At 62.1% G+C, this 23786-nt stretch overlaps 3 protein-coding genes across 5 annotated transcripts; 2 read left to right on the top strand and 1 right to left on the bottom strand.

The window, feature by feature from the left end:
- The first annotated feature begins 213 nt into the window (after positions 1-213).
- On the top strand, positions 214-6008 carry ASB6 (ankyrin repeat and SOCS box containing 6). Of its 2 annotated transcripts, XM_081151864.1 has the most exons (6): positions 214-454; positions 1953-2137; positions 3002-3108; positions 3199-3307; positions 4326-4412; positions 4553-6008. In XM_081151864.1, exons 1-6 carry the CDS (start codon positions 342-344, stop codon positions 5218-5220), a joined length of 1269 nt encoding a protein of 422 aa, XP_081007990.1. In that variant the 5' UTR covers positions 214-341; the 3' UTR covers positions 5221-6008. The 2 variants fall into 2 exon arrangements, with proteins under 2 accessions (XP_081007990.1, XP_081007991.1); XM_081151865.1 differs by lacking the exon at positions 3199-3307 and having other exon boundaries at positions 257-454.
- A 113-nt stretch (positions 6009-6121) lies between these two features.
- On the bottom strand, positions 6122-12150 carry NTMT1 (N-terminal Xaa-Pro-Lys N-methyltransferase 1). 2 transcript variants are annotated; one of them, XM_081151894.1, is made up of 5 exons: positions 12014-12150; positions 10991-11071; positions 8708-8849; positions 7629-7881; positions 6122-6899 (listed from the first exon to the last, which is right to left on the bottom strand). In XM_081151894.1, exons 4-5 carry the CDS (start codon positions 7777-7779, stop codon positions 6643-6645), a joined length of 408 nt encoding a protein of 135 aa, XP_081008020.1. In that variant the 5' UTR covers positions 7780-7881; positions 8708-8849; positions 10991-11071; positions 12014-12150; the 3' UTR covers positions 6122-6642. The 2 variants fall into 2 exon arrangements, with proteins under 2 accessions (XP_081008020.1, XP_081008019.1); XM_081151893.1 differs by having other exon boundaries at positions 8644-8849; positions 12014-12149.
- A 2906-nt stretch (positions 12151-15056) lies between these two features.
- Positions 15057-20618, top strand: LOC308564034 (uncharacterized protein C9orf50; the record flags this gene model as incomplete). Its single annotated transcript, XM_081151745.1, has 7 exons — positions 15057-15480; positions 15884-15974; positions 16078-16194; positions 17944-18104; positions 19590-19755; positions 19925-20099; positions 20391-20618. 7 exons carry the CDS (start codon positions 15057-15059, stop codon positions 20496-20498), a joined length of 1242 nt encoding a protein of 413 aa, XP_081007871.1. The 3' UTR covers positions 20499-20618.
- Positions 20619-23786: the final 3168 nt, after the last annotated feature.

The raw sequence follows: 23786 nt of genomic DNA, 5'->3' as shown, positions 1-23786 counted from the left end.
GGGCCGGGCCGGGCCGGAACCGGGCCGGAACCGGCGGGCGCGCCTCCCGCTGCGAGCAGCCTGGGCGGCAGGTCCGCCGGGCGCCTCCAGCTCGCGCTCCGGACCGCGCCGCGGTCCTCCCAGCCCGCAGGGGGCGCTGTCGCCGCCCGCCCGCTGGCCCCTCCTTCTGCGCCGGCGCGGCCCGGAAGTCGGCGAGTCACTTCCGGCGTGGAGCAGCGGGCCGGGCGGCGGAGCGGCGCGCGCGGCGGGACCAGCACAGGCCGGGCCGGGCTCGGGCCGCCGTTCGCGCTCGCTCCTCGCGGCCCGCGGGCGGGAGGCCTCGGCGGGCTGCGGCCGCCGCGATGCCGTTCCTGCACGGCTTCCGGAGGATCGTCTTCGAGTACCAGCCGCTGGTGGACGCGATCCTGGGCTCGCTGGGCGTCCAGGACCCCGAGAGGCAGGAGCCCCTGGACGGGTAACGCGCGCCTCCGCCCTGGCGCCGCTGCTTATCGCGGGGCGGGCGGGGCGTCTGGGTCCCCACCTCGCATGGGAGGGACCGACGCGCAGGCCGCAGTCGCGCGGGCTCCTGCCCCCCCGGTGCCGGGCGCAGGGCGCGGGGGGCGCTGCAGGGCCGTGTCGGTGGGGCCCCTGCCTCGGTGCCCACCCTGCGCCTTGCCCGGTGCCCTCCCCCTGGGGTTGCCGAGGAGCAGGGTGGCATCTCCGAAGGCCTCGGTTTTTCTCCCGGAGCAGCGCGAAAAGGGAGCTTTCTGTGGCCGAGTTAGCGTTTCGTCCCGACCCGAGTAGGTCTCCGTGCACCGGGGGGAGGGTGGCAGCGAGTCGTCAGGGCCCGTCAGGGAGCCGAGCAGAGCCCCCAGCCCCCCTGATGGTGCTTGTGCGCTGGAGGAGAGAGACTGAGGGTCATGTGAAAGTAGCTAGTATTTCAGAGGAAAGGGGGTCGGCTGTGTGTTTGGGGGGGTCCGTTGGAATTGCAAGCACAGCGGTAGTTACGCCTGTCTCCCGGGACTGGTGGGAACACAGGCTCTTCCCCGCTGTTCTGTTCACTTTGAGGCTTGTTATGAAAAGGCTGTGCAAGGTGTTTCCTTAACTCCAAGGCTGTTCTGGGGGGGGTGGCGGTAGGGCAGCAAAGGGAGGCTGCGTGGCCTTTTATAGTCCCTGATTGTTTGCTTGGCACCCGTGGGGCACCGGGCACTCTCTAGGGCTGGGGGATGAGTCAGAGTCCTGCCCAGGCGGTGAGGATGGAACCTTGGTCCCAACAACTGAAGGGGTGCAGATGGGTGAGACTAAGGGGTGCAGGGAGTGGGGAGCACCTGTGAGGAAGGGAAGCCTTATGGAGAGGAAGAGATGGGTGTCTGTGAAGGAGCTATGTGCAAGGACTGTCCACGGGCCTGAACTGCTGGGGAAAGTCATGGTGGTTCTTAGTGGTCAGTGTGCTGGGGGAGATCACAGGACTGGGGCTCAAGGTGAAGAGCCTTGTGTGCACCCAGCCTTTGGAAGACTGGGAGAGACTAACTGCCCCTGTGAGCAAGCAGGGAAAGAGGGCTGCCTGGGCTGGGCTGGTATCCTCTGCAGCTCAGGGACAGTCGTTATCTGAGGAAGGAGTGTCCATGTCTGACTCTTGCTCCTGGCCACAGGGTTCCTGTCCATCCCAACAGCCCAGGTAGGTGAGGCTCTGTACCCAAGCCAGGGACCAGGTTCTCTGCAACTTGGAAGGAGGCTGGAGTCTTCCCCAGCCCTTTCTCAGCAAACCTGAGGGGTTCAATCCAGTTAAAGGTCTGGCCTGACCCCCCCCCCCCCCACACACACACACACAGACTTTCTGCCCCCGAGAGCTAGGACCCTGCCTGGGGTGGTGCTGACAGCAGGAGACTAAAGGCCACCCACCTACAGGGTGCCGAGCCAGCTGGTCCCACAGCTGTTCCCACCCTCAACTGGCCCACCCCCTCCTGCCCCAGGCCCAGTTACGCCCCCAGCGAGGAGGAGAGACGCATCCTGGTCCTCACCGAGCTTCTGGAGAGAAAGGCCCACTCTCCGTTTTACCAGGAAGGTGTGAGCAATGCGCTGCTGAAGATGGCCGAGCTGGGGCTGACCCAGGCAGCCGATGTCCTCCTGCGGCATGGGGCCAACCTCAACTTTGAAGGTCAGAGGGAGCCCCGGGGCTGGAGTGGACGGGTGGCTTTGGTGCGACCCTGCCCCAGGTGGGCGGCCAGCCTTTCGGGCTCTGCCTGTCCTCTTAGGAGATACTTCCCTCGTTTATTTCATGGGTGATGACGAAGGAAACCGACACTGGGTGGCCTCCCTTGTCCCTGCTTTTGTTAAGGGGAAAATGCAGCTGCCGGCACTGCACCCAGCAGTAAGGGAAGGTGGTTTCCTGCCACTTGCCCTGAGCGATCTTGCATTTTTGTTCCCCCCATAGGAAGAGGGGAAGCAGGCAGGCCACACCGGGCCTAAATCACAGCCAGGCTGTGCTGGCTTCTAGCTTGTAGATCCTGGGGCGAGAGCGGGGGTGGTGGTGGTGGTGATGGTGATGGAGCTGGTTTCCTTTCCTCTGGCTTCCCCCCTGGGAAGGCAGGGTCAGCCAGGAGATGTCCCAAATGGGGGTCTGTGCTGACACAGGAGGTGGCCAGGCATGTCTCCTCTCCCCATGTGAAGACAGGCTCAGAGGCTGCTGGGCTCCTGGAGGGTCAAGTTGCTGAGGCGGGGGCCCCATTCTGAAGTCAGGCACTTGGAGACCCAGCTTTGAGATCCTGGCTGGCATTGCCAGGCTGGAGAGGCTGTCACTCTGGGCATCCTCCCAATAACCTGAGGAGATGTATGACCCCATTTTACAGCAGAGGAAACTGAAGCCCAAACAGGTTAAGTTCGTGCCCACTAGAACACCCAGGACCTGAACCTTGGTCTGACCCAGATGTCGCACCCGATGCAGACAGCTGTGTTCTGACTTTCGGGAGGTGGGAGTGCTGGGCCTGGGCAGGACTGACGAGAGCTGTGTCTTTGCCCTCAGACCCGGTCACCTACTACACGGCCCTGCACATCGCCGTCTTGAGGAACCAGCCTGACATGGTGGAGCTGCTGGTGCGCCATGGGGCTGACGTTAACCGGAGGGACCGGGTAAGAGCCAGCCAGCCTCCTCGGAAGGGGGTATGCAGTAGGGGCACGAGCAGCCTCCCAGGCCAACCTGGTTGTGCTTGCTTGGCTCAGATCCATGAGAGCAGCCCCCTGGACCTGGCCAGCGAGGAGCCGGAGCGCCTGCCCTGCCTGCAGCGCCTCTTGGACCTTGGAGCAGACGTCAACGCAGCTGACAAGCATGGTGGGTGCTTCCCATGAGAAAGCAAGACAGCACTGAGCCCAGGTGCCTTGTGAGGGGAGCTGAGGTACCCAGGTCACAGGTGGGGAGGCTGGTTGCAGCCCGTGTGCTGGCACAGCATGGCCTGGTGTGTGCAGGTGCAGTTTGCTGACTTGCAGATGCTTTAGAGAGAGTGCAGTCGGCCCCACGTGGCCCCTTGATGCTGTCGGGCGGGAGGGGACCTGGAGATGTGTGCTCTCAGCTTCTCAGGGAACTGTGTCTTCCTGTCAGGAGAGACGCAGCCAGATCTTGGGCAGCATCCCAGGGTCCAGAAAAACCCTGTCCTAGCCCCTCTGCTCTGTTTTGTGTGGCTGGAGAGAATGGCCAGAAAGCAGCCATCCTCAGGCCTAGCTGAGCGGTCCACCCTTTCCATTTTATTTATTATTATTATTTTAAATATATATCTATTGACTTCAGAGAGAGGGAGAGGGGGAGAGATGGAAACATCGATGAGAGTCCTTGATCGGCTGCCTCCTGCACGCCCCTGACTGGGGATCGGGCCCGCAACCTGGGCCTGTGCCCTGACCGGGAATCGAACCTCAATCTCCTGGATCCTAGGTCGATGCTCAACCGCTGAGCCGCGCCCGGCCAGGCATATTATTATTATTATTATTATTATTATTATTATTATTATATTTTTTATAATTCTTACCACAGGATATTTTTCCATTGCTTTTCAGAGAGAGTGGAAGGGGGGCAGAGAAAGAAACATCGATGTGAGAGAGACACATCGATTGGTTGCCTCCCACACATGCCCCAACCTGGGCCAGGGATCCAGCCTGCAAGCAAGGTACATGCCCTTGGCCGGAATTCAACTCAGGACCCTCAGTCCGCTGGTCAACGCTCAACCACAGCCAAGCCGGCCAGGGCGGCCCATCCTTTTCAGAGCTCGTGTTCTAATCTGAGCGTGTCTCTCCCTCCACCTCGGGTCGCCCTGCTCTTGGCTCCCTGGCCTCCCACCCTCTCTCTCTCCCCTCCTTAGGAAAGACCGCTCTGCTCCACGCTCTGGCCAGCAGCGACGGCGTGCAGATCCACAACACCGAGAACATCCGGCTCCTGCTGGAAGGAGGTGAGGCTCGGCCCCAGGTTGCCCCGGCTGCCTGCTTTCACAGGGCACTTCAGGTCCTGCCGGCTTGCCCCGCCCCGCCTTGCGTTACTTTAGGGCTTACGGGCCTCTCCCACCTTCTGTTGTCCCTGCTGCTCTTTCAGGGGCGGACGTCAAGGCAACCACCAAGGATGGGGACACGGTGTTCACCTGCATCATCTTCCTGCTGGGTGAGACCGTGGGGGGAGATGAAGAGGAAGCCCAGGTGATCAGCCGCTTCTGCTTCCAAGTCACGCAGCTGCTGCTGGCCCACGGGGCCGACCCCAGCGAGTGCCCGGCCCACGAGTCCCTCACACACATCTGCCTCAGGAGCTTCCAGGTGCACTTCCCACTCCTGCGCTTCCTGCTGGAGTCCGGGGCCGCCTACAACTGCTCCCTGCACGGCGCGTCCTGCTGGTCGGGCTTCCACATCGTCTTCGACAGGCTCTGCTCGCACCCAGGCTGCGCCGAAGATGAGAGCCATGTGGACCTCCTGCGCAAAGCTGAGACCGTCCTGGATCTCATGGTGACTAACTCCCACAAACTGCAGCTGCCTGAAAACTTCGACATCCATCCTGTGGGCAGCCTGGCAGAGAAGATCCAGGCCCTGCACTTCTCCCTGAGGCAGCTAGAGAGCTGCCCCCCACCCCTCAAGCACCTGTGTCGTGTGTACATCCGGCTCTACCTTCAGCCATGGCCTGTGGATGCGAAGGTCAGAGCCCTACCTCTACCCGACAGGCTGAAGTGGTACCTCCTCAGTGAGCACAGCAGCCCCGTGGACGATGACATCTGACCACTCCCAGCTGAAGGGAAGGGTCTGGGCCCTCAGTCAGCCCGTCGGTGGATCTAAGTACCTGCAGCAGCCTTGGGGGAACCTTTGGTCCTGCCTGTTGGAAGGCGCAGGCTGGAAATGGGACTTACCCTGGTACAGAGGGAGCCTGGCAGCTGCCATCATCCCAGTGCAAAAGGCTTGTTTTTTTCAGGGAGACTGCCCCCCGTCCCTTTGGCAACAACCCCAAGTTCTCAACCCACATGGGAAAAAATGACAAGGTTTAGATTTGGGACGAGTCTGAAGGGAGTGGTGGGCATTCCCAGAAGCAGGGTACTCCAAGCCTCGGTCCTCTGGGAAGCTGCATGGAGAGAGCTGAAGCCAGGAGGCTGGGTGGGCCTCTGCTGGTGCAACCCAGTCGAGGCCCTTTATTCCACAGCAGTGCTGGTGGTGGGCTGGGGAGAAAGCTGAGCTGAGCTGCCTCCTGCTGGCCTCTGCAGCTCAAGCCAGGCCACCTGCGGCCCCGCCCACCAAGGCACTGGCTGTGCTCTGGTGGCCCCTTTGTGCCAAACCCAGGGTCTTGGGACCATGCCTTCTGCTAAAAAGCAATCATGCACGACCAGGGACAGCCCTGTCCATTGTCTGTCTGAGGGAGAAAGCTGCCAGGATTGAGCTGCCTGTCCCGCCTAGTGCTGAGCCCTTGCAAAGCTGTTTTTGTCACGTTGGTCGCTGTGAATTGTGTAAATGCCTCGGAGTTAAGCTAAGGCGCTAAAGGACATATTTATATTACCAAATTAAACCAATTTCTCTTGGCCTTAAAGGTCCTTGCTAACATTCCCACCCCTAGTTCAGGATGAAGGACCCTACAGCATCCCAGAAGTGGTCAGCACTGTCCCAGGAGAAAAGCACCACTCCAGACGGGGCCTTCACAGCACAGGGGCTCGCCCTTTTTATTTTTAACTGAAAGCATCCGCCAAGGAGGAGCCACAAGGCATAGCCAAGAATGAGGCTCCTGGCCTCTCCCCTTGCTGCAGGCTGTTGTGACGGTCACATTAAGGACACCAGGACCCCATTACCAAAGAGGACTTGGGACATGAACTTCCCACTTGCTGCAGGTACAGCAGCTGCTCCTCTCCCCCGAAGTAGTGTCCCCGGCCCAGTTCAGGGGGTTCTCTTCCAATTAAGGCAGCCGGGGCCTGTGACTGGAGGCCTGGTGGAGGTCAGAGAATCCCGCTTCTCACGGGTCACCTTGTTTCCACAGGCCTGCACTGCCCAGTCATCCGTACTCCCTGTTGGGTCCTATTTTTAAAAAGAGCTTGTGTACTGAGTGGCAGGTATATTTAGTGGCCTCACTCAGCACCTGTGAACCATCGACATGGAGCCTCTGGATGGCGCCTGGCTGCCAGCTCCCCACCCTGCACTGGTCCCTCCTCCTGCCAGCCCTGCTCATCTCAGGGCCAAGCTGTAGACATGGTAGATCTCATCCGGAAGGTTCTCCTGCCGCTCTTCAGCCAGGAGGCTGAGGCCCGCGCTGCGGACAATGCTGTGGACCACCTCGAGGGCCCGGCACACGCTGCTGTCCACGTCGTCCAGGATCACGCCCTCCTGGGCCATGTTGTCTTTGATGACGATGACACCATTGGGGCGCAGGCCCCGCTTGCAGCGCCGCAGGAACTCAGCCAGGTGCTGATCGGTCAGGTGGCCTGGGGAAGGCAGAGGCGGGGGCTCTGGGGGTGGTGCACACACCCTACTGGGTGTCCTTGCAGCCACTTACTGGCTCAGCTGAGCACTTCATGTTAACATAAGGGCTGCCCTGGCTCTCAGCATCCCAAGGGGTTTACTGAGCCCCATTTCATGTAAGAGGAAACTGGCTCAGAAGTCATGGGCCCAGGGCCATCATGAGGGATGCAGCTGGGGTCTCACCCTGACCAGATGACCCAGGCCATGCACCAAACAGTTCCTTCCCCACATTAAAACTCCAGACAGGCTTTCTGGGACCACAGAATACAGGACCCTGGAGGGGGTGGCTGACCGCCGGGACAGTAGCCTGCTGCCAGGTCAGCAGGCTGAGGGTGCAGGACGGGCTGGCAAAGCCGGGCTCCTCACCGCCAACAGCAGAGACAACCAAAGCTTCAACGTTTTTCCTCTTATTAAAAAAAAAACAAAAAAACCTATAAAAACTCCATGGTCGTTTAAAATTGTTCTACAAAAAACTGCCCTCCCCCCCAGCGGGCAGCAGCATGTATGGAGTTAAAGGAAGTGTGGGAGGAGGTGTGAGCCTCCTTGGTCCTGGGAGTGCTGGGAGGATTGGAGGAGTCCCCCACCCACCTGCTGTGGGAGTGCTGGCCCCAGGGCCTCAGGGGCACTCCAGTCTCTGCAGAGGAGCCATGCAAGACCCTGCAGGACTGAGGACACAGGAGGTGGATGCTCACCTATCACCCACTGGATCCAGATGACGTCGTAGGAGCCAGGCTCGGGGCTAAAGTCCTGGAGGCCACAGCAGAAGTAGTTCCTCACCCGCTTGCCCTCCTCACCCAGGTAGGTCTTTGCTTTCACCAGGAAGTCCTCCGTCACGTCTACCATGTCCACCACCTTGAAGAGCGGCAGGAGCAGCCGCTTGGTGATCCTGCCGATGCCGGCACCACAGTCCAGGGCGCAGGAGGTGCCTGTCCTGTTGGGGCCTTCCTACAATGCAGGGAAGGCGGAGCTGCTCAGGAGGTGAGAAAGCCAGGGGACCCTGTCTCTGCGGAGGGGCCGGTCCCCACGAGATGCCGCAGTTACTCAAATCTAAACAGCACAGGCTGAGCCGACACCAGTGGGGATGCCAGTGGGTGTGAGCATGACATCATTTTTCTGGGTCACAGATTTCTAAAATGAAAGCCAACCTCCACTTTTAGGTGCTAACCTGAATAGGTACATTTATCTCTTCTGAGACCTTGTTAAGATGACAGCATGGAGAACATAGGTAATCGGGGAGCACAGGGTTGTAATGAATGTAGATGATTGGAAGTGGGTGGAGACACTGGGTGGATTGGGGGGGGCGGGGGCAGCCCCTGGTGCTCGCTAAGGGAGAGGCAAGGGGACAGAACCAGGGAGGCTCCAACCTGGGCAGGGGAGGCAGTGGGGTGAGTGACTAGGAGCCCGCCTTCAACAGAATAGCTAACACCTGTGGCCCAAATGCCCACCAGAAGCCACAGAGCAAAGGTTTTGTCCCTGGAAAAACTGAACAAGTTAAAGGAAGACCATTCAGTTCTGGTAGCAGGGAGACCCCCAGCGTAATGGCCAGCTCCTGTGGGGTAACCTTGAGGCAAAATCCACAGTCCACAAGCAGCCCGCCGCCCTCGAGGCCTGGGTGGTAGACACCAGCAGACACCCGCAGACCTTGCAGCTGTACAAATCGGGGTGCCAGCCACACCTTCTTCTGGAGAGCACCCCGGACCTGCCTACCCTCAGAAACCTCTGCAGGAACTTCCGGGAGCTGCTGATGTCGATGCTGGAGATGTGGCCGTACCCCCCAAGCATGCCGTCCACTGTTGGCGGGACCTCCTTCCAGTATGTCTTGGCCTTCAAGTAGAACTGTTTCTCATCTTCTATCACCTCGCTCGTCATGCTGTCCCCAGCCACGTCTCTCTCAGGCAAGCTCAGCAGCGCCCCTGAATAAGAGGGAACCAGCCTGGTCAAGGGCCTGTCCCACACGGCGCTTCATTGGTCACAGTCCTGCCACAGAATGTCCAGTGACCCCTACTCTGCTGCCAACCCCTTGGAGGACAGTCCTGTCTCTTGCATTCAAGTCATTTTACAAAGCTATGTTCACATCAGAGCAGGGGACCCAGAACCCTGGCTTCTAGTGCTTTGCTTTCTCTACACACCACCTAGCTCGGTGCCTGACTCCAGGGGACAGAATCTGATCTGCACGTGAGAAAGGACCGAGAAGCAAGAGGCCCATGCCTGCTATAGTGGGCATCGGGGCTGACGGTGGGAGGGGCCTGAGCAGTCCCCATGCCTCCCTCCCTCACTGCTCAGCACAGAAGCACCCTCACTGCGGGATCCAGTCATCACAACTGGCCAGGACTCTGCCAGGCACCGTGCTGTGAACAGGGCGATGGAAACAGCTCAACTCAATCGCAACTGTAAGGGCTGTGAAGTCCAGGACCCTAGAAGGGCACACTCTAGAAGGACCTAACTCCAGCGGGGTCATGGAAGGCCCCTGGGGAAGTGCCATCAGATGAAACAGTGAATGAGGGAGAGTTCACTAAGCAGACGGGGCAAGAAGACTGCCCAGGAAGAAAAGAGCCTACACAGGGCCCTTGCAACAGGAAACTCAATGTCCTAGGGGTCATGTTTAGTAGTTTAGATTTCACCCTAAAGAGCAGTGAGCTTGAACTACTATGGGTTGAGCAGGGAGGACATGAGATGTGTGTTTCTGGAAGACTGTTGGCAGCTGTGTGAACTACAAGGGCAAGAGCCAAAGCAGACTTTGATAGGAGTGTCACCAGATGGACAAAGTACCAAAAGCAACAGCAGGGGCCTGGCGGCAGAGCTCAGGCCCCCCACTCTGCTCAGAGCAGGAGGACAGCTCCACCCTCAGCCAGCAGGCCACATTTTGCCCAGGAGGGACATTAGGATCTCGCTCTACCCCGAGGCCCTGGCACTTGTGACAAATGTCCACCCTGGTAGGTGCTGTTCTAGTTGCTATGAGGCTGGTCAACATTGAGTCTGACCCCCAGAGCTTGCAGTCAGTAGGAGACAGGGCAGAAACAAAACCAACAAAAACATGGGGAAACAATGAAGACTCTCACTGAGTCAGACAGTGCCGTGGGAACCCAAAGGCTGAAGGCATCCTTCCCGAATGGCGGACAAGGCAGTGGCTGAGAGAAGGTGACACCGAGGCGGATCCCACGTGGCACACAGGTATTCAACGAAACATGCACTTCCCAGTTAAGTGGAAAGAATAAACCTGGGGCCAAACATCGGGCTCTCCTCTCTGCCTGCCTGCCTTGCCTGCCCTCCCCGGATGCAAGCTTCCTGGGGCAGGGCCATTACTCTGAAAGCCATTAGTCCAGCACCTGATACCAGGGGTGTTTGCTAATTGGTTGTTGAGTGAATCAAAGAAAGCTTTGTGTAGTTACAGCCAGTTTCCACTTTTAAGAAAACCCCACAGATAAAAATCTGACTCTTCAAAACTGGTAACACTGAAGGCCATTACCGACAATATAATTTTTTGCTTTACCAAAAGCCTTATAACATGATTCCTTTAAATGTCAAGGTCCCTGAATAATCTAATTTACAAGAATTCCACTTACAGGCAGATTCTAGGAAGAAGCCAGGGGAGGCACATCAAGGCCGGGAAATGGCAAGTATAACTCTGACATTTGTTCTAAAAGCTGATTCATTAGTAAACGTGACTCCTGGGGCCCAGTCTACACTCTGCAGGAGCTGGAGGGAGCAGGGTGATGGGTCCAACAGCACGAAGTCCTACACTCTGCCCATTCCACAGTGAGGAGCCGGGCACACCCTGGCTGTGTGCGCTCCAGACTCGCTCGGAGGGAGGAGAGGAGCCCTTTGCTCATAGGGGACCTGCACTCCTCTCAGGTGGAAATGTACCAGCCCATCCTTCATGGTCATCGGGCCACCTCCCCCTCCAAGGTGTTTAGGGCAAAGCCTGGATAGCTGCCGGGACCGACCGTGGGAGAGACTGTGTTTGGACTGTCACTGTCAGTGCCAGGAGGAGTCACCTCATCCTCGCAGCCATCTGTCTACGAAACACAGGAGGCCGGAGCCCGCCTGCAGTTACCTCCTCCTCGAAGCCTGGACAGGGCCTGAGCTCCGTGGATCTGTGCGTCCGCTGCTGGACATAGGAGAACGGCAGGACGCTCTATGAAAAAGAAAGGGGGGAAAGACAAAAAGATTAGGGGAAAATGCTAAAAACAAGGGTCAATCCTGGCTCTGCTGCTGTGTAAGCTCCTGTGAGACACGTAACCGCCGTCACCAGAGTTGCTGCATCTGTGAAACGGGAGCAGCTATACCGACTTTAGGGGAAGGCGGCGATGACACGTGGATGTAAAAGCTAAAGTGGCCCTACAGCGCTGGGTGAGACATTTCTGTCGAACGAGATCCTGTCAGTTCTCTCAACTGTGAAGATCAAAGAGAAAAACGGACGTAAGCGCCTGTAGACTGCAGAGCGCGGGACGCTCCTGGGGCGACCCCCGTTACCGCTGCGGGTGCAGGTCACAGCGGGTCTGCGGGGGGGGCTCCCCATCCCGCGACCACAGGCGGGCCGCGAGGATTCCCGAGGTGCTCTGTGCGCGTGGCTGCGGGGCTCCCAGGGCAGTCCCCGCGCGCCCCCAGCCCTCCCGCAGCCCGTGTGGACGGACTGTCCCACTAAAGCCATGACACGCCCTCGAACTCGGGAAACCGGGCACCCGGGCGTCCTCCGCGTCAAGCCCCGGTCCCCGGGGGCCTCCCGCGCGCGGGGCAGAGGCTGCACACCCGGCGCCCGCGTCACGCAGCCGGGCGCCCGCAGAGCCCGGCCTTCCGCCGACCTTGTCCCCAAGGTGCCCGCGGCCCGGGCGACCCCGCGTCAGGGCGCGTGGGCCGGGCCCCGGTGAGGCGGGACAGCAGCGCCCCCGCCCCGCCCGCTGCTCCCGGGGAACGGGGCCCCGGCCCGGGGGGGCCCGGCAGCCCCCGCGGCCCGCGTCCGGCCCGCAGACCCGCCCCGAGCGCGCACGTGGGCCCGGGGCGCGCGGCCGGCAGGGCCTCGGCGCCGAGGCAGTTGGGGTCCGGGCCTCCCCGGCCGCCGCCCGCCCGCCCCACTCACCCCGGGGCGCTCCCGGGACGAAGGACGAGGCGGAGGCGAGAGCGCGGCGGCCACGACGCCGCTGGAGCCGCCGCCACCGGCAGACCTCGGCCACACGCACGACCCGCGGCGGCGCCACCTTTGTCCGCCGCGTCACTTCCGGGGGCGGGGCGGGCCGCGCTGGCCCCGCCCCGCGACCGCTGGCCCCGCCCCCGGCTCCCGGCCTCGGCGGACTCGCGCGTCTCCGGGGGACGCCGCAGGCTTCCAGGGGCGCAGGCAGCCCGTCTGGGGGCGAGGCTGGACTCTTAAATAAAACGAGTGTCCTGTGGCTGTCCCCTGGGTGAGGAGGGGGAAAAGCCTTATTCCTCAAGTGCCACCCATAACAGTGGGCATCTTAAAATAATACACAGACTCAAAAAGAAGAAATGAGAAATGCCCTTGGCAGTGCCAAGGGGTTGGCACCCCAATAAGCAGAACAAGTCCATGAAGTTTCCATGCCAAAAAGATTGCCCTCCCCGAGGTCCCTCCCACATAACAGAAGCAGCCTTGATGGAGACGGGGGTTTGCAGGTAGCTAGACCTGGGGGCTCTAAAGCCTCAGCCTCCTTCCTGCCAGGCAGGAGCAATACCTGCTCACCGGCCGGCGCCCTGAGGGTAAATCCGTGGGATGCTGCACATCAGTCCGCAGCCCTGCACTCGCGGAGGTTACGATGACAACATTCATCCTCGGTTCATTTTTCCCAAACTCACATCCTGGTCTCAAATCGCCAGCACCTTCCTCTGGGTGTTGCACACAGGAGGCGCTTACAGTGTGTTTATTAATGAAGTGAAAACCACATGGGGGTGCTGGGTCCCCCAGGTCTGTTTATGTCCATAGTATTTGGTGTCCTCTCTAGAATACTCCAGGCCAGACCTGGGTCCCTTCCCAAGCTTCATTTTCCCAAACTTCATTTTCCCTGTGTAAGGGAAGGAGATACATCCTGGGTAATGTCAATTGCTGGGGATGTCTATAATCTTATTTGGGGGGGGGCAGCAGCTCTGAGCATAGCTGTTTTAGGGGTGCCTAAAAATCCACTCCTGCCTTTACTTCCTGCCCACAGAAAAGGGAGTCCCTTCCCTGCACCTGGACTCCAAGGCCTTTCCAGGTGGGGCCAGCTCCCTGACCTCAAAGCCGCTTGCATTTCTCAGTTCCCAAACCTCAAACATAGTAGTTGTTCAATCACTGTTTACAGCAGGCAAGGGCTGGAGAGCTCCTTAGGAATCATTGGGTCAGCCTGATGTTCCCCCATCCATTTTTTAAAAACTCACATACCCTTAAAATAAATAAAATATTTCACCTTTCCTACCTAATCTTCTAACTTCCCAAGCAGGTATGCTCTGCCATCCCTGGCTGAGGGGTATTTGCAGAAATAGAATACATAGGCCCTGGCTGGTGTGGCTCAGCTGGTTGGGCGTTGTCCTGTGCACCAAAAGGTTGCCAGTTTGATTCCTGGTCGGGGTACATGCCCAGGTTTTGGGCTCAATCCCCAGAAGGCAGCCAGCCAATCAATGTTTAGCTCTCACATTGATATTTCTCTCTTTTCCTCTCTCCTTTCCTCTCTTAAAAAACAAACAAAAAAACATAAAAAAAATTTTAAAAAGAAATAGAATACATAGTCTGTGATGCTTCCTCCAGGCAGACCCCTTAAATTTATTAGTCTTTTTTAATTTTCATTTTCAAATTGTAAATTTACACCCCGCCAGTGAAATTACTGGTCCAAATTACACTTGTCCCCCCACTCAAATGTCACAATTCAAGCTTTTCCCCCACAGTCTATTTTTCCAGGGAGCCCTGACCAAGGAGAGACTTATCCGGCACCAAAAGGCACCCAGAGGCGAAGCATGGACTCGAAGTTGATCCTCTTACATTCCAGGCCCGCGGCATTGGTACTGCCCAGCCTCCCGCTGGGCACTCCCCTTCCAGAGCCATGGGCCCCAGCATAACCCACCTGGGCCTCCCTGCTCTGGGCCCTCCATCCCTGGTCCCTGGCTCGGGCCTGGCTCCCCTGGTCAGGAGTTCCACCCCCCACGCCCCTCCTTGTGACTGCAGCCTTGGCATCCAGAGCACAACAGCCCCGCCCTCTGTCCCCAGGCTTCATCACCCACTGCTCCTCACTGCCTTGGGTGAGGCTGGGGATCACAATGACCCTGAAGAGGCCCTGGAGGCAGCAGGGAGGGGCCCCACAGAGCGACCAGGTGGGGAAGATGGGCTCTCCCAAGCACCAGCCACCTGTAGGGGGCTCAAACCTCACCGGGACCTTCGCTGGCCCCGCCCCGAAGCCCCACTAGGGTGAGTGTGCCACGGGGGGCCAGCTCAGAGCCCAGGGCATCTGGGAGTGGGGTGCAGTGAGGAGGAAGCAGGCTCGGAGACTCCCCCCTCTCCCAGTGTCAGAAGCTGGGGGCAGGTCTGGGGTCCTCCCAAAGGGAGAGTTTGTTAAACATATGTGCCTCGGCCCCCACCCCAAACCCTCTAAATCAGAATCTGGGGCATCTGTATTTTTCACAAGCTCCCCACCTTGGGGGGGGGGGGGGCTGGGAGCCCCAGCAGGGGCGGTGCTGAGCGGGTCTCTCCTTCCCAGCAGGTCCCAGGCTTCCCAGCTCGGGCAGGGCGAGTGCTCGCGGCGCTCAGCCTCCAGGACTGGACCGTCCCGCGCGCCAAGCGCTCCGCACCGAGGCGCCTCCAGCCCGCGCAGGAGCGGGCCCGGGCCGCAGGCGCTCTGACCCGCGCCCCTCCCGCCGTCATCGCCGTCGCAGCTGCCGCGTTTGTTGAGCGCCCGCCACGTGCCTGACGCCCCCTGAGCCAACGTCACAGCGACTCAAAAACCAAAAAAAAGGTGGGTCTTCTTCCCGTCACCTTTTTCCAGGTTAGGAAGCAGAGGCTGGGCGAGCTCTATCCTGAAGCCGCTGGGAGCCCGCGATGATGTCACCCCCAAACCGCGCTGCCTCGCTCTGGGCACGATGGCCCCGGGGGGCACCCCGCGCCCCCACTGGCGCGAGGATGCCCTGAGCTGACCGCGCGGCCAGACATGCCCCGGCGTCGCCGCAGCGCCCGGGCCCAGGAAGGGGCGCCCCGCCAGGGCGCGCGCCGCCGCCGCAGACACGGCGCCCGGAGGTCACCGCGCTCGCGGGCCTCGTGGGGCGGCGCCGAGTGGTGGCCGGAGTCGGGCGGCGAGTGCTCGCCCGCAGGCTGGGGGGCGGCCGCCCGCAGCCCCGCGCCGCGCCTGCCCCCCGTGGGCCCGCGGGGCAGGGCCGGGCTGAGGCCCCCGCCGTCGGCGCTGCTCGAGGCCGGCGCGCCCGGGGCGCACGGAGAGAGCGAGGAGCCGCCGCGGGGCCGGGCGCCGCAGGCCAGGGACTCCCTGCGCACCCTCCTGGGAGAGCTCCTGGGGGGCAGGCTCCGGGAGCTGCTGCGCCGGCTCGGGGAGGAGCGGGCTGAGCCGCTGCAGGCACCCAGTGAGGCCCGCGGGTCCCCAGGGGGCTGGGCGTTCCTGGTGGGGAGGCCCCCGCCGCACCTTAGGGAGAGGAAAGGAGAGGGGGAGAGGTAGAAACACCACGCACCCCCTGGGGGTCGGGCCCGCAACCCGGGAACCGAACCCGGGCCGCCGGGCTCCCAGGCCGCCGCGCCCCCGCTGCGCCACGCCCGGCCCGGCCCCCGCGCGCGCCTCTCCGGGGAAGACGCTACTGTCAGCTGCGCGCCGCCGAGTTCCCGCGACCACCGCTGGGGGGCGGCCTCCCCCTGCCCCTGTCGTAGGGAGGAGGCCACCGGGGCCCCAGGCCCTAGAACCAGGCAGACCTTCCTAAGGACCGTCCCCAAGCAAAAGGCACGTAACGATTTCCACCTCCTGGCTCCCTGCAGCCTCAGAATCGCAACATCCAAGGGGGGTGTCAGAGGACTGGTGGGGACACTCTCCTCGGTGTCCCAGCTGCTCCATCTTCCCCGACCTGCGGTAAGTGTCAGTGTCCTGCTGGCGGGGACAGGGTTGCCACCGGTGCTCCCAGGGTGGGGGACCCTGGCCACTCATGCCCGTGTGTGGCCTGCTTCTCTTCAAGGTGCCAGTCATCGGACTTCCAGAACAGCCTCGAGAACACTTTGCTCCATCAACTACCTACGCTGGGGCCGCTGAGGGGCGACCACCCGCAATTCACCAAGGTCAAAAAGGCCAACAGGTGAGCTGGGGGGGGAGGCAGGGGAGGGAGAGCACCTTTCCTTCCTCTGGATGTACCTGTCTGTCCACCTGTTCATCCACCCGTGTGTGCACCCATGAATCAGGCCTTCTGCGGAAGCAGTCATAATCCGTCTCAGTCCACCCGCCCGCCCTCCTAGCCAGCCGTCGGTCTCTTCACAAACCCCCACAATTCTACCCATGAACCCCACTTGTAGGCGAACCGTCTACAAATCCTTCTATCTGCTTATAAATCCGGGGTCCTACCCATCCCTAACCTGTCACGAAGCCACCTGCGAGTCTACGTACCCGTCCGCATAACTATTACCCGTTGGCGCAGCTGCCCACTCTGAGCGCCAGCGCTTCCCTCAGACCCTTTCAGTAACTCACCCGTCAGTCCGTCCGTCCGCCTGCCCGCCAGTCTCCCGTCCTTTTGCCCGACCCACGGCTCATTCATTTCTTCTTCTAACGCGTACTAGGTTTCGCTGCATGTCAAGGACTAGGGGGGCATTAAATAAGGGACGGGGGTCGGAGAAGGGCCTGGGCGTGGGAGCTCCCCTGGGCTTAGACACCATCACTCTAACGGAGGGGGAAAGGGTGCAGGAAAAAGTCCTCCGGCTTAAACCGGGCGGAGGGCGGACTGCCCACGAATGCAAAGACCACGGAGAGTAAATATGTGGCACACATACCACCCCTCCTAACCCTGGACCGTGGCAGACAGCGCCCATGGATCACAGCACTTTTCGCCGTGGAGCCTCAGAGCCCTTTCTGACACCGTACTCAGGGCAGAGGCCGCCGACGGGTCAGAGTAGGTGCCGGAGATGGGACGCGTTTGCCGCCCCAGGAACTTGCAGTCACTCGGGCTCAGCAGGGTGCTTTGTGGTCTGTTTCACCTCTTCATAGCCCCGGATGGGGGGCATGACCGTGATCCATGGCACAGATTTAAAAAACGTAGCTCACCCTGGCCAGAGTGGCCAGGTTCCTGGTCAGGGCACAGGCCCGGGTTTTGGGCTTGATCCCCTGCAGAGGGGTTGCAGGAGGCAGCTGATCGATGACTCTCTCTCATCATTGATGTTTCTCTCTCTCTCTCCCTCTCCCTTCCTCTCTCTTAAATCAATAAAAGCTTTTTAAAAAAAAAAAAAAAAAATAGCCCTCCCTGGCCAGTGTGGCACAGTGGTTAGAGCGTCAGCCTGTGCACCGAAGGGTTGTGGGTGCGATTCCAGCCAAGGGCACGTACCTCGGTGGCAGGCTCGATCCCCAGCCTCAGTCAGGGCTCGTGGGAGGCAACCAATTGATGAATCTCTCTCTCTCTCTCTCTCTTTCTCCCTCCCTCCCACTCTCTCCAAAAATCAATGGAAAAAATATCCTCGGGAAAGGATTAACAACAGCAAAGAAAACCGTAGCTTAAAAGGGTTACAATGGAAGCCAGGGCGGCCTGAGTCCTGAGTTCATCTCTTATCTGTGGGTGCCTGCTCTGGAACCAGGCTCAGACCTTGCTTCCGTCCCTGGGTGCTCTGTGCCTGGGTTTCCTCATCTGTAAAATGGGAACAGCAATCGTGTCCCGGAGTCATGCCGGCGTGGTGGGTGCTGCAGGCCGCATGCTTGGGCCTGGGCCTGGGCCTGGCGGGCAGGAAGTGCTCAGAAAGGCCAGCCGCGGGGACGGCAGGACCACAGCGCGCTCCAGCCCGGCGGGTGGGTGGGGCCCAGGGCCTCAGGCCCAGCCCTCCCCTCTTGCTCTTGCCTCTTTCCGCAGTCCCCACGGCCCGCAGGCCCCCAAGCTGAAGGCCACGCTCACCCACAGCTTCTCGGGAGAAGGCTCAGGACACCGCAGGCGGTGCTGCCCCTTCCGAGTGCGGTTTGCTGACGAGACCCTACAGGACACAGCGCTCCGCTACTGGGAGCGCAGCTGCGCGGGTGAGCGGGCGGGGCGGGCCCGGGGCTCTAGAGGGTGCGGCTGGGGCCTGGGAGGGCACAGGCTGTGGCCCTGGGTCCTGGGAGCAAGACGCCAGCCTGCGGGCGGGGTGCCTGAGCTGGCCTCTCCAGAGGATGTCAGGTGACCTCCAGGGACCCAAGCGAGGGTCTGAGGTCTGGTCGAAGTGTCCAGAAGCAGGTGGCACCAGGCCGCAGCCTCAGTGTTGGACCAGGAGCCTGGCTGGCCCGGCCTCGCTACCCCTGAAGGACTTCCTGCGGCCGAGGGTTCCCACAGGCTGCATCTGCGCACCTTGGAGCCGGCACCCGCAGCCCGCTGACCCCACGTCTGGCCCCCACGTGGCCTGCAGGGGCTGGAGACGGCCGGGAGCATCTTCCCTTATTGGTGAAAGCGGGACGGTGCCTGGAAAGGCCCCAGAGCTTCAGCCGTCTCTTTCTGGGGAAGACCCCACCCCCTCACCTGGTCTGGCCAAGAAGCTGGGGACCATCAGGCCTGGGTCCCCAGCAGGTTTGCTCTCAGCAATCGGGGTTGAGTGTGACAGTGTCGGTCAGGTTGACATAGTTTCCGCTGTTTTCTGGTGTCAGGAAGCAGGGAGAATGGTGGTCCTTGCTCTGGTATAACCTTCACCAAAGCGCCCTTTCTCCACCTGCCCAGCCTCCTCTCTTCTCAGGACCCAGCCACCCCCAACATCAGCCTCCAACAGCCAACAGCCTGCATCTGTTTTTTTGAGCACCTACTGTGTGCAGTTTCGGGAAACAACTGCCCCAAAGCCTAGCTGTAGGGAAAGCCCTAAAAATCAGAACCCGCGCCAGTTCAGGTGGGATCCTACCGGGCTCCCTGAGGGCCACAGAAAGCTGCAGACAGAAGCTGTGATTTTGCCCAACTTCTAGTTGTTTGATGGGGAAGCCAAGGCCCCCAAGAGCAAATGACAGAGCAGCCAAGAACAGAAGCCAGAGGGGGCCCGGCCACTCTGGGAATCCAGGGAAAGGAGTTGCCCGGAGAAACAGTTTCATGTAAATGGCAGTTGACTGGCACCGGAGAGCTGTGGTCCCACCCCGGGCGCCAGAGTGGGGCTCTGCGGGCGTTTCCTGCCCCTTCCACCCTCGGGATCCCTGACCAGTCGGAAGGGCAGCTGTTGGACAGGAAAGACTGCCAGCCTCCAGGACGCCCTCCATCCACCCTCTTTGGGTTTCCATGGTGGGGTGACTGGCCTTCACACTGTAGACAAGGGGGGCCGTTTGGGGCTGGAGCAGGAGTGGGTGTGGGGGCCATGGATCGGGTGATAAAGGCAGAAACTGTCACACAAGATAGTTTAAAACCCGAGCCTTCTCCGGAGGCAGCAAGAGAGGGAGACATGGGTTTCCATGGCGACTGGCTCTGCCAGCCTTGCCTGCCAGAGGGAGGAGGGGCGAGCTGGAGGGGGGAGCGGCCCCTCCCGGAAGAGCTCTCACGGTGCCCTCTCTCCCCAGTCCGACAGGGCATCGCCGACCACAGGCCGGCCGCCCAGCCGACGGCATCGGAGCGAGCACTTGGGAGCATCAGGAGATGGCTGGAGAGTTTGCCCAAAGCCCTGCACTCCAGGGCCAAGGAGGAGGCCATGGCCAGCTCCCCATTCAGCTGGGACTCCCCCGGCCTGTGAGGTTCAGGGGAGGGCTGGGGTTCACATGCACTGTCCTCCTCACCCTGAAGACCTCACCGCCCAGCAGGGGGCAGGCCAAGGGTCTGGGCCCTTGAGGGCCCTGCCAGCCATGGGTGGACCTGGGAGTGGAGGCCCATTCAGCTCACAGGCTCCTGTGCGCCTCAGGCCCATCCGGGAGCTGCAGAGCCACCTCTCTGAGGACACCTCCATGAGCAGCAGCCGGCCCTTTATCCCCAGGGCCACCGCCCAGAGGCAGCAGAGAGACAGCAAAACCCTCCTGGGCAGCCACAGCATTCTCGACCAGACGGGCAAATCGCCCTGCTCCTGGAGCCAGAAACTGGTGAGTGCCTGCGGGCCGCCGGCCACCTGGCGCACCTGCCTGGTGGGTGGCAGGGGTGCCAGCTACACACGTGGCCAAGGGGTGGGCTCTGGAGCAGGGCTGCCTGGTTCAGGTCCCAGCTCTGCGCTTGCACACTGCCTTCCCCGTTTGTTTCCCCGTCTGTAAAATGGGGTTGTGTCTGCCCCCTAGCGCTGAGGCGCAGAGTCCCCCTGGGCCCCGGGAGCCTGTCTCCTGCCCAGAGCCCCCTACCCCGCGCTCGGCAGCGCCCAGCTGGCCTCCCTTCTCCTCCAGGAGTCCTTCCTGCCCCGCTTGGAGACACACACGGCCCTGAAGCGAGGCCGGCCGAAGGGGTACCAGCTCCTCCTGCCTTCCGTAGTCCATCAGCAGGCCCAGCGCTGAGTGGCCTCGGGAGCCCGGGCCCAGGCATGGGCACGGCCAGCGGTGAGGAGGGGCCTTCCTCGCCCCGCAAATAAACGTACATCCCCGGTGCTTGGGACCTGCTGCCAGGTCTCTCACCCTACAAGCCTCTCCTGGTTGCTGGTCTCCAGGGTTCCTGAACCCGCGGGCGTGGGGGCGGAATCGCAGCGGAGAGGAGGCTGATGGGTGGGGGGCAAGGCACCCTGCGTGCCCACGAACGTTTGTCTTCTGGACCCCCCAGGCCAGGCTCACACCAGCGGGCCCCTGGCCGCAGCATCTGGGTGGCCCGGCCAGATGTTTCTCTCCCAGTCCTGGGGGACTGTGGGCCGTGCTCAAAGCCACATCGGGGTGGCGCAGGACTGGGCGGCAGGTACTGCGGGAGCGTCTCTGACGCTGCCCCGACCCAGCAGCGCCACCCGACACCTGTCCGCCAGGTGTGGCCCCGCCTGGCCGGGCTCCAGCCCCTGGGCCGAGCTGGAGCCCCGTCCACTCCTGGACGCCTGGATTTGGGCCCAGCCCCCGGCCAGGCCCAGGCTCCGGGTCTTTACTGCCCCCTCCTGGCCAGTGAGGAAACTGCCCAGGAATCCACACCCGCACCCGGCGGAGAGGAAAAGGGTGGGGTTTGGGCGGGACAGGTGCTGGGGATCTTAGGGCCAGGGTGGCGGCTTGTGGATGGCGGCCTGTGGCTCTGAAGGGGTGCTCTGGCTCCAGAGGAAAGGCGACAGCTCCAGGCACAGTGTGGACAGACCTTGTGGGGGTGGGCTGGGGACAGGGCCACCCCCTCCGGGGAGGGGGAGCGGGGGCTGGAGGGGGATTTCAAACCCTGGGGTGGCCTCTCCCCCTCCACACCGTTTTCTGGACCTGCACGCCCTCCCCCGCCCCCCGAATTTCTAGTTCCTGGGAGCCTGCGGGTGTCGGGGGAGGCCTGACTCTGCCGCACCTCTTCCCGGGGACCTTGCGTCGCGCCCTCCCCCCAGCGCCGAGCCTCAGTTTCCCCGCGCGGCCGCCGGCTGCAGTGCCGCGCCGCGTCCACGCGGGGGCAGTGTTGGCCTGGCTTTGGCGCCACCCGGCGAGGCCGCAACTTCCCAGCCTCTCGCCCGCGGGTCGGAAACTTTCCCCTCGCGCCGCACTCGGGCTCCCACGTCTCCCGCGTCTCCCGCCGCCGCCCCGCGGCCCCTGCCAGCTGCCCCGCGGCGGGCGTGGGGGGCCGCCAGGCCCCAGCTCCTCCTCTCGCCTTTGGTTGATAAACGAGAAACTGCTAAGCGTGCGAGGGCGCTGTCGCGAGCACTGGACAGCGAGTCCGCGTGCAGCGCGGGGCGGCGGCGGGAAAGTCCTCGCGGGCGTCCGGGCCCCCAAACCACGCACTCGCCCGCGGGCGCCGGCAGGGACCGCGAAGGGGTGGGGGTGGGCGGGGGACTCCACCCAGGGTCCCCCCAGAGGCTCGGGCTGCGGGGACTGGGCCCCGAACCCCGGGGACTGCGGACGCTCCTCCCCTGCCCGCGTTCCCCGCGGCCCCCCTTCCCCAGCCCTTCGTCTCCCCCTCCCCCCTCTCGCCGCTTCCCGAGCGTGGATTCCGTGTCAAGAGGACCTTGAGCATCGGCTCCGAGCCTCGCATCCCACTCACGGCACAGACGGGCACCGGGGACACGCAGACACACACACCCGAGACACGCACACCCGAGACACACACCCGAGACACGCACACCCGAGACACACACCCACAGACACCCACACACACCCACACCACACGCGCGCACCCACCCGAGACACCCCACGCGCGCGCGCCCGAGACACACACACACCCGAGGCGCGCGCACACACCCCACGGGCGCACACCCACGCGCATACACCGACACGCCAGATAACGCCACGCCGATGGCGCGCAGACACATCCCCCCGCAGCCAGGGTCTCCCAGGACCCAGCCCCCACGTCCCCGTCCTGCGTGGGTTGCTCACAGCCCGCCCCTCCCCCACTGCGGCAGAGCCGGAGCTGGGCCCTGGGTGACCAGGACGGGCAGGGGGAGGCCGGGGTGCTGCGGTGCCAGGATGGACCCCGCCCCGGCTGCTCCAGGTCCCCTTCCCGGCTCCCCAAAGGCCCTTTTCTCTGGTACATTTCCACTTGGCTGGCGGGTGGCCAGCCCTTCAGGGCCCCAGGGAGCAGCATGGCTGGGAGGCCGGGAAAGCGCGCGGCTGAGCCCCTGCTCTGGTCCTGCTCCCCACGACCCTAGAACTCCGGGGGGCGAGGCACGTGCACCCCCCCACAGGTCTCCCGCCCCTCTCCTTCTGAGCAATCCCAGTCCCCACCCCATTCCACCCCCACCCTGGTCCCGGGGAAGACCTGGGACAAGACCGGGGGTGGGGGCAGTGGGAGCTGGGTCTGGCCGGCAGGGTGGCGAGGAGAGGGGGCAGCCACCGCCCATCCCAGTCCCTCTGCCTCTGCCTGCTCCACTCCATGTCCTCCCCTCTCCCCAGCGTTTCTGCCTCTGGGTCCTGTCATCATTCCCTCGCAATGTGCCCTAAATGACAGAGGGCCTGCACCTTCGAGGGGCTCTCCTTGAGGCCATCAGATTCCTCTATGGAGACAATGTATGCTGCCACCTCCAGGCAGCCCTACAAGCCTCAACCTTCCCCTAAGCAGCCTCTTGATGTTCATTGTGCCATTTGGGCTCATCGGAGCCAGCTTTGGGCTGAGTCTGAGCTGGAAGCAGGGGCTGGACCCGCCAGGTTGGGCTCTGGGACCCTCCTGAACGGTGGAGCTTGGACCCCCAGAGCAGCAGCCAGAATAGCTCATCTGCCACCTCCCGTCATGAGGCCTTGGGGACCCTTAATGACTCACCCGCCAGGGTCTCCCCAGTTTAACATCTGCACGTGGCAGCCTGGGGACTGTGGTGATGTCCCCAAGCTCCCCAGAAGCCCCTGCTGGGCTCTGGGCCTGCTTCCAGCCCCCCTGCCCCAGAGCCCAGCTGGCCCAGGCACCTCGAGGGCACAGGCTGAGTTCTCCAGGGAAAGATGCCTCCCAGGCCGGAGGCTTCTAATAGCCCACAGCCGTTCCGTAAGGTTAACTAGGGCGCCCAGGAGTCCCTGTGAGCAAGACCGACCTGGGCCCTGCCCTCCCGAGCTCAGAGTCCGGCCGGGAATTACAGAGGAGGAATGGTCGATGCCAGCACCATGCTTAAGGCTGCCATGCTTGCTTATCCACGAAGTAGGCACTGCCCTGAGCCCCATATTACAGACGAAGAAGCCAGGGCACAGAGAGGTTAAGCCACTTTC

This window comes from Miniopterus schreibersii (assembly GCF_964146895.1).
Source record: "Miniopterus schreibersii genome assembly, chromosome: 11".
NCBI lineage: Eukaryota > Metazoa > Chordata > Mammalia > Chiroptera > Miniopteridae > Miniopterus > Miniopterus schreibersii.
Note: the sequence above shows the minus strand (reverse complement) of the source record. Positions and strands in the feature narration are given on the sequence as shown.

What these genes read in the sequence shown, in the direction of transcription:
- ASB6 (XM_081151864.1), top strand. Translation starts at nt 342, where the DNA reads ATGCCGTTCCTGCACGGCTTCCGGAGGATCGTCTTCGAGTACCAGCCG. An exon ending in GGCCAACCTCAACTTTGAAG is followed by an intron (nt 2,138 to 3,001) that starts GTCAGAGGGAGC and finishes CTTTGCCCTCAG; the next exon opens with ACCCGGTCACCTACTACACG. An exon ending in CAACGCAGCTGACAAGCATG is followed by an intron (nt 3,308 to 4,325) that starts GTGGGTGCTTCC and finishes TCCCCTCCTTAG; the next exon opens with GAAAGACCGCTCTGCTCCAC.
- NTMT1 (XM_081151893.1), bottom strand. Translation starts at nt 8,805, where the DNA reads ATGACGAGCGAGGTGATAGAAGATGAGAAACAGTTCTACTTGAAGGCC. An exon ending in TCCTGCAGAGGTTTCTGAGG is followed by an intron (nt 7,882 to 8,643) that starts GTAGGCAGGTCC and finishes CCTGCATTGTAG; the next exon opens with GAAGGCCCCAACAGGACAGG. An exon ending in CTGGATCCAGTGGGTGATAG is followed by an intron (nt 6,900 to 7,628) that starts GTGAGCATCCAC and finishes TGCCTTCCCCAG; the next exon opens with GCCACCTGACCGATCAGCAC.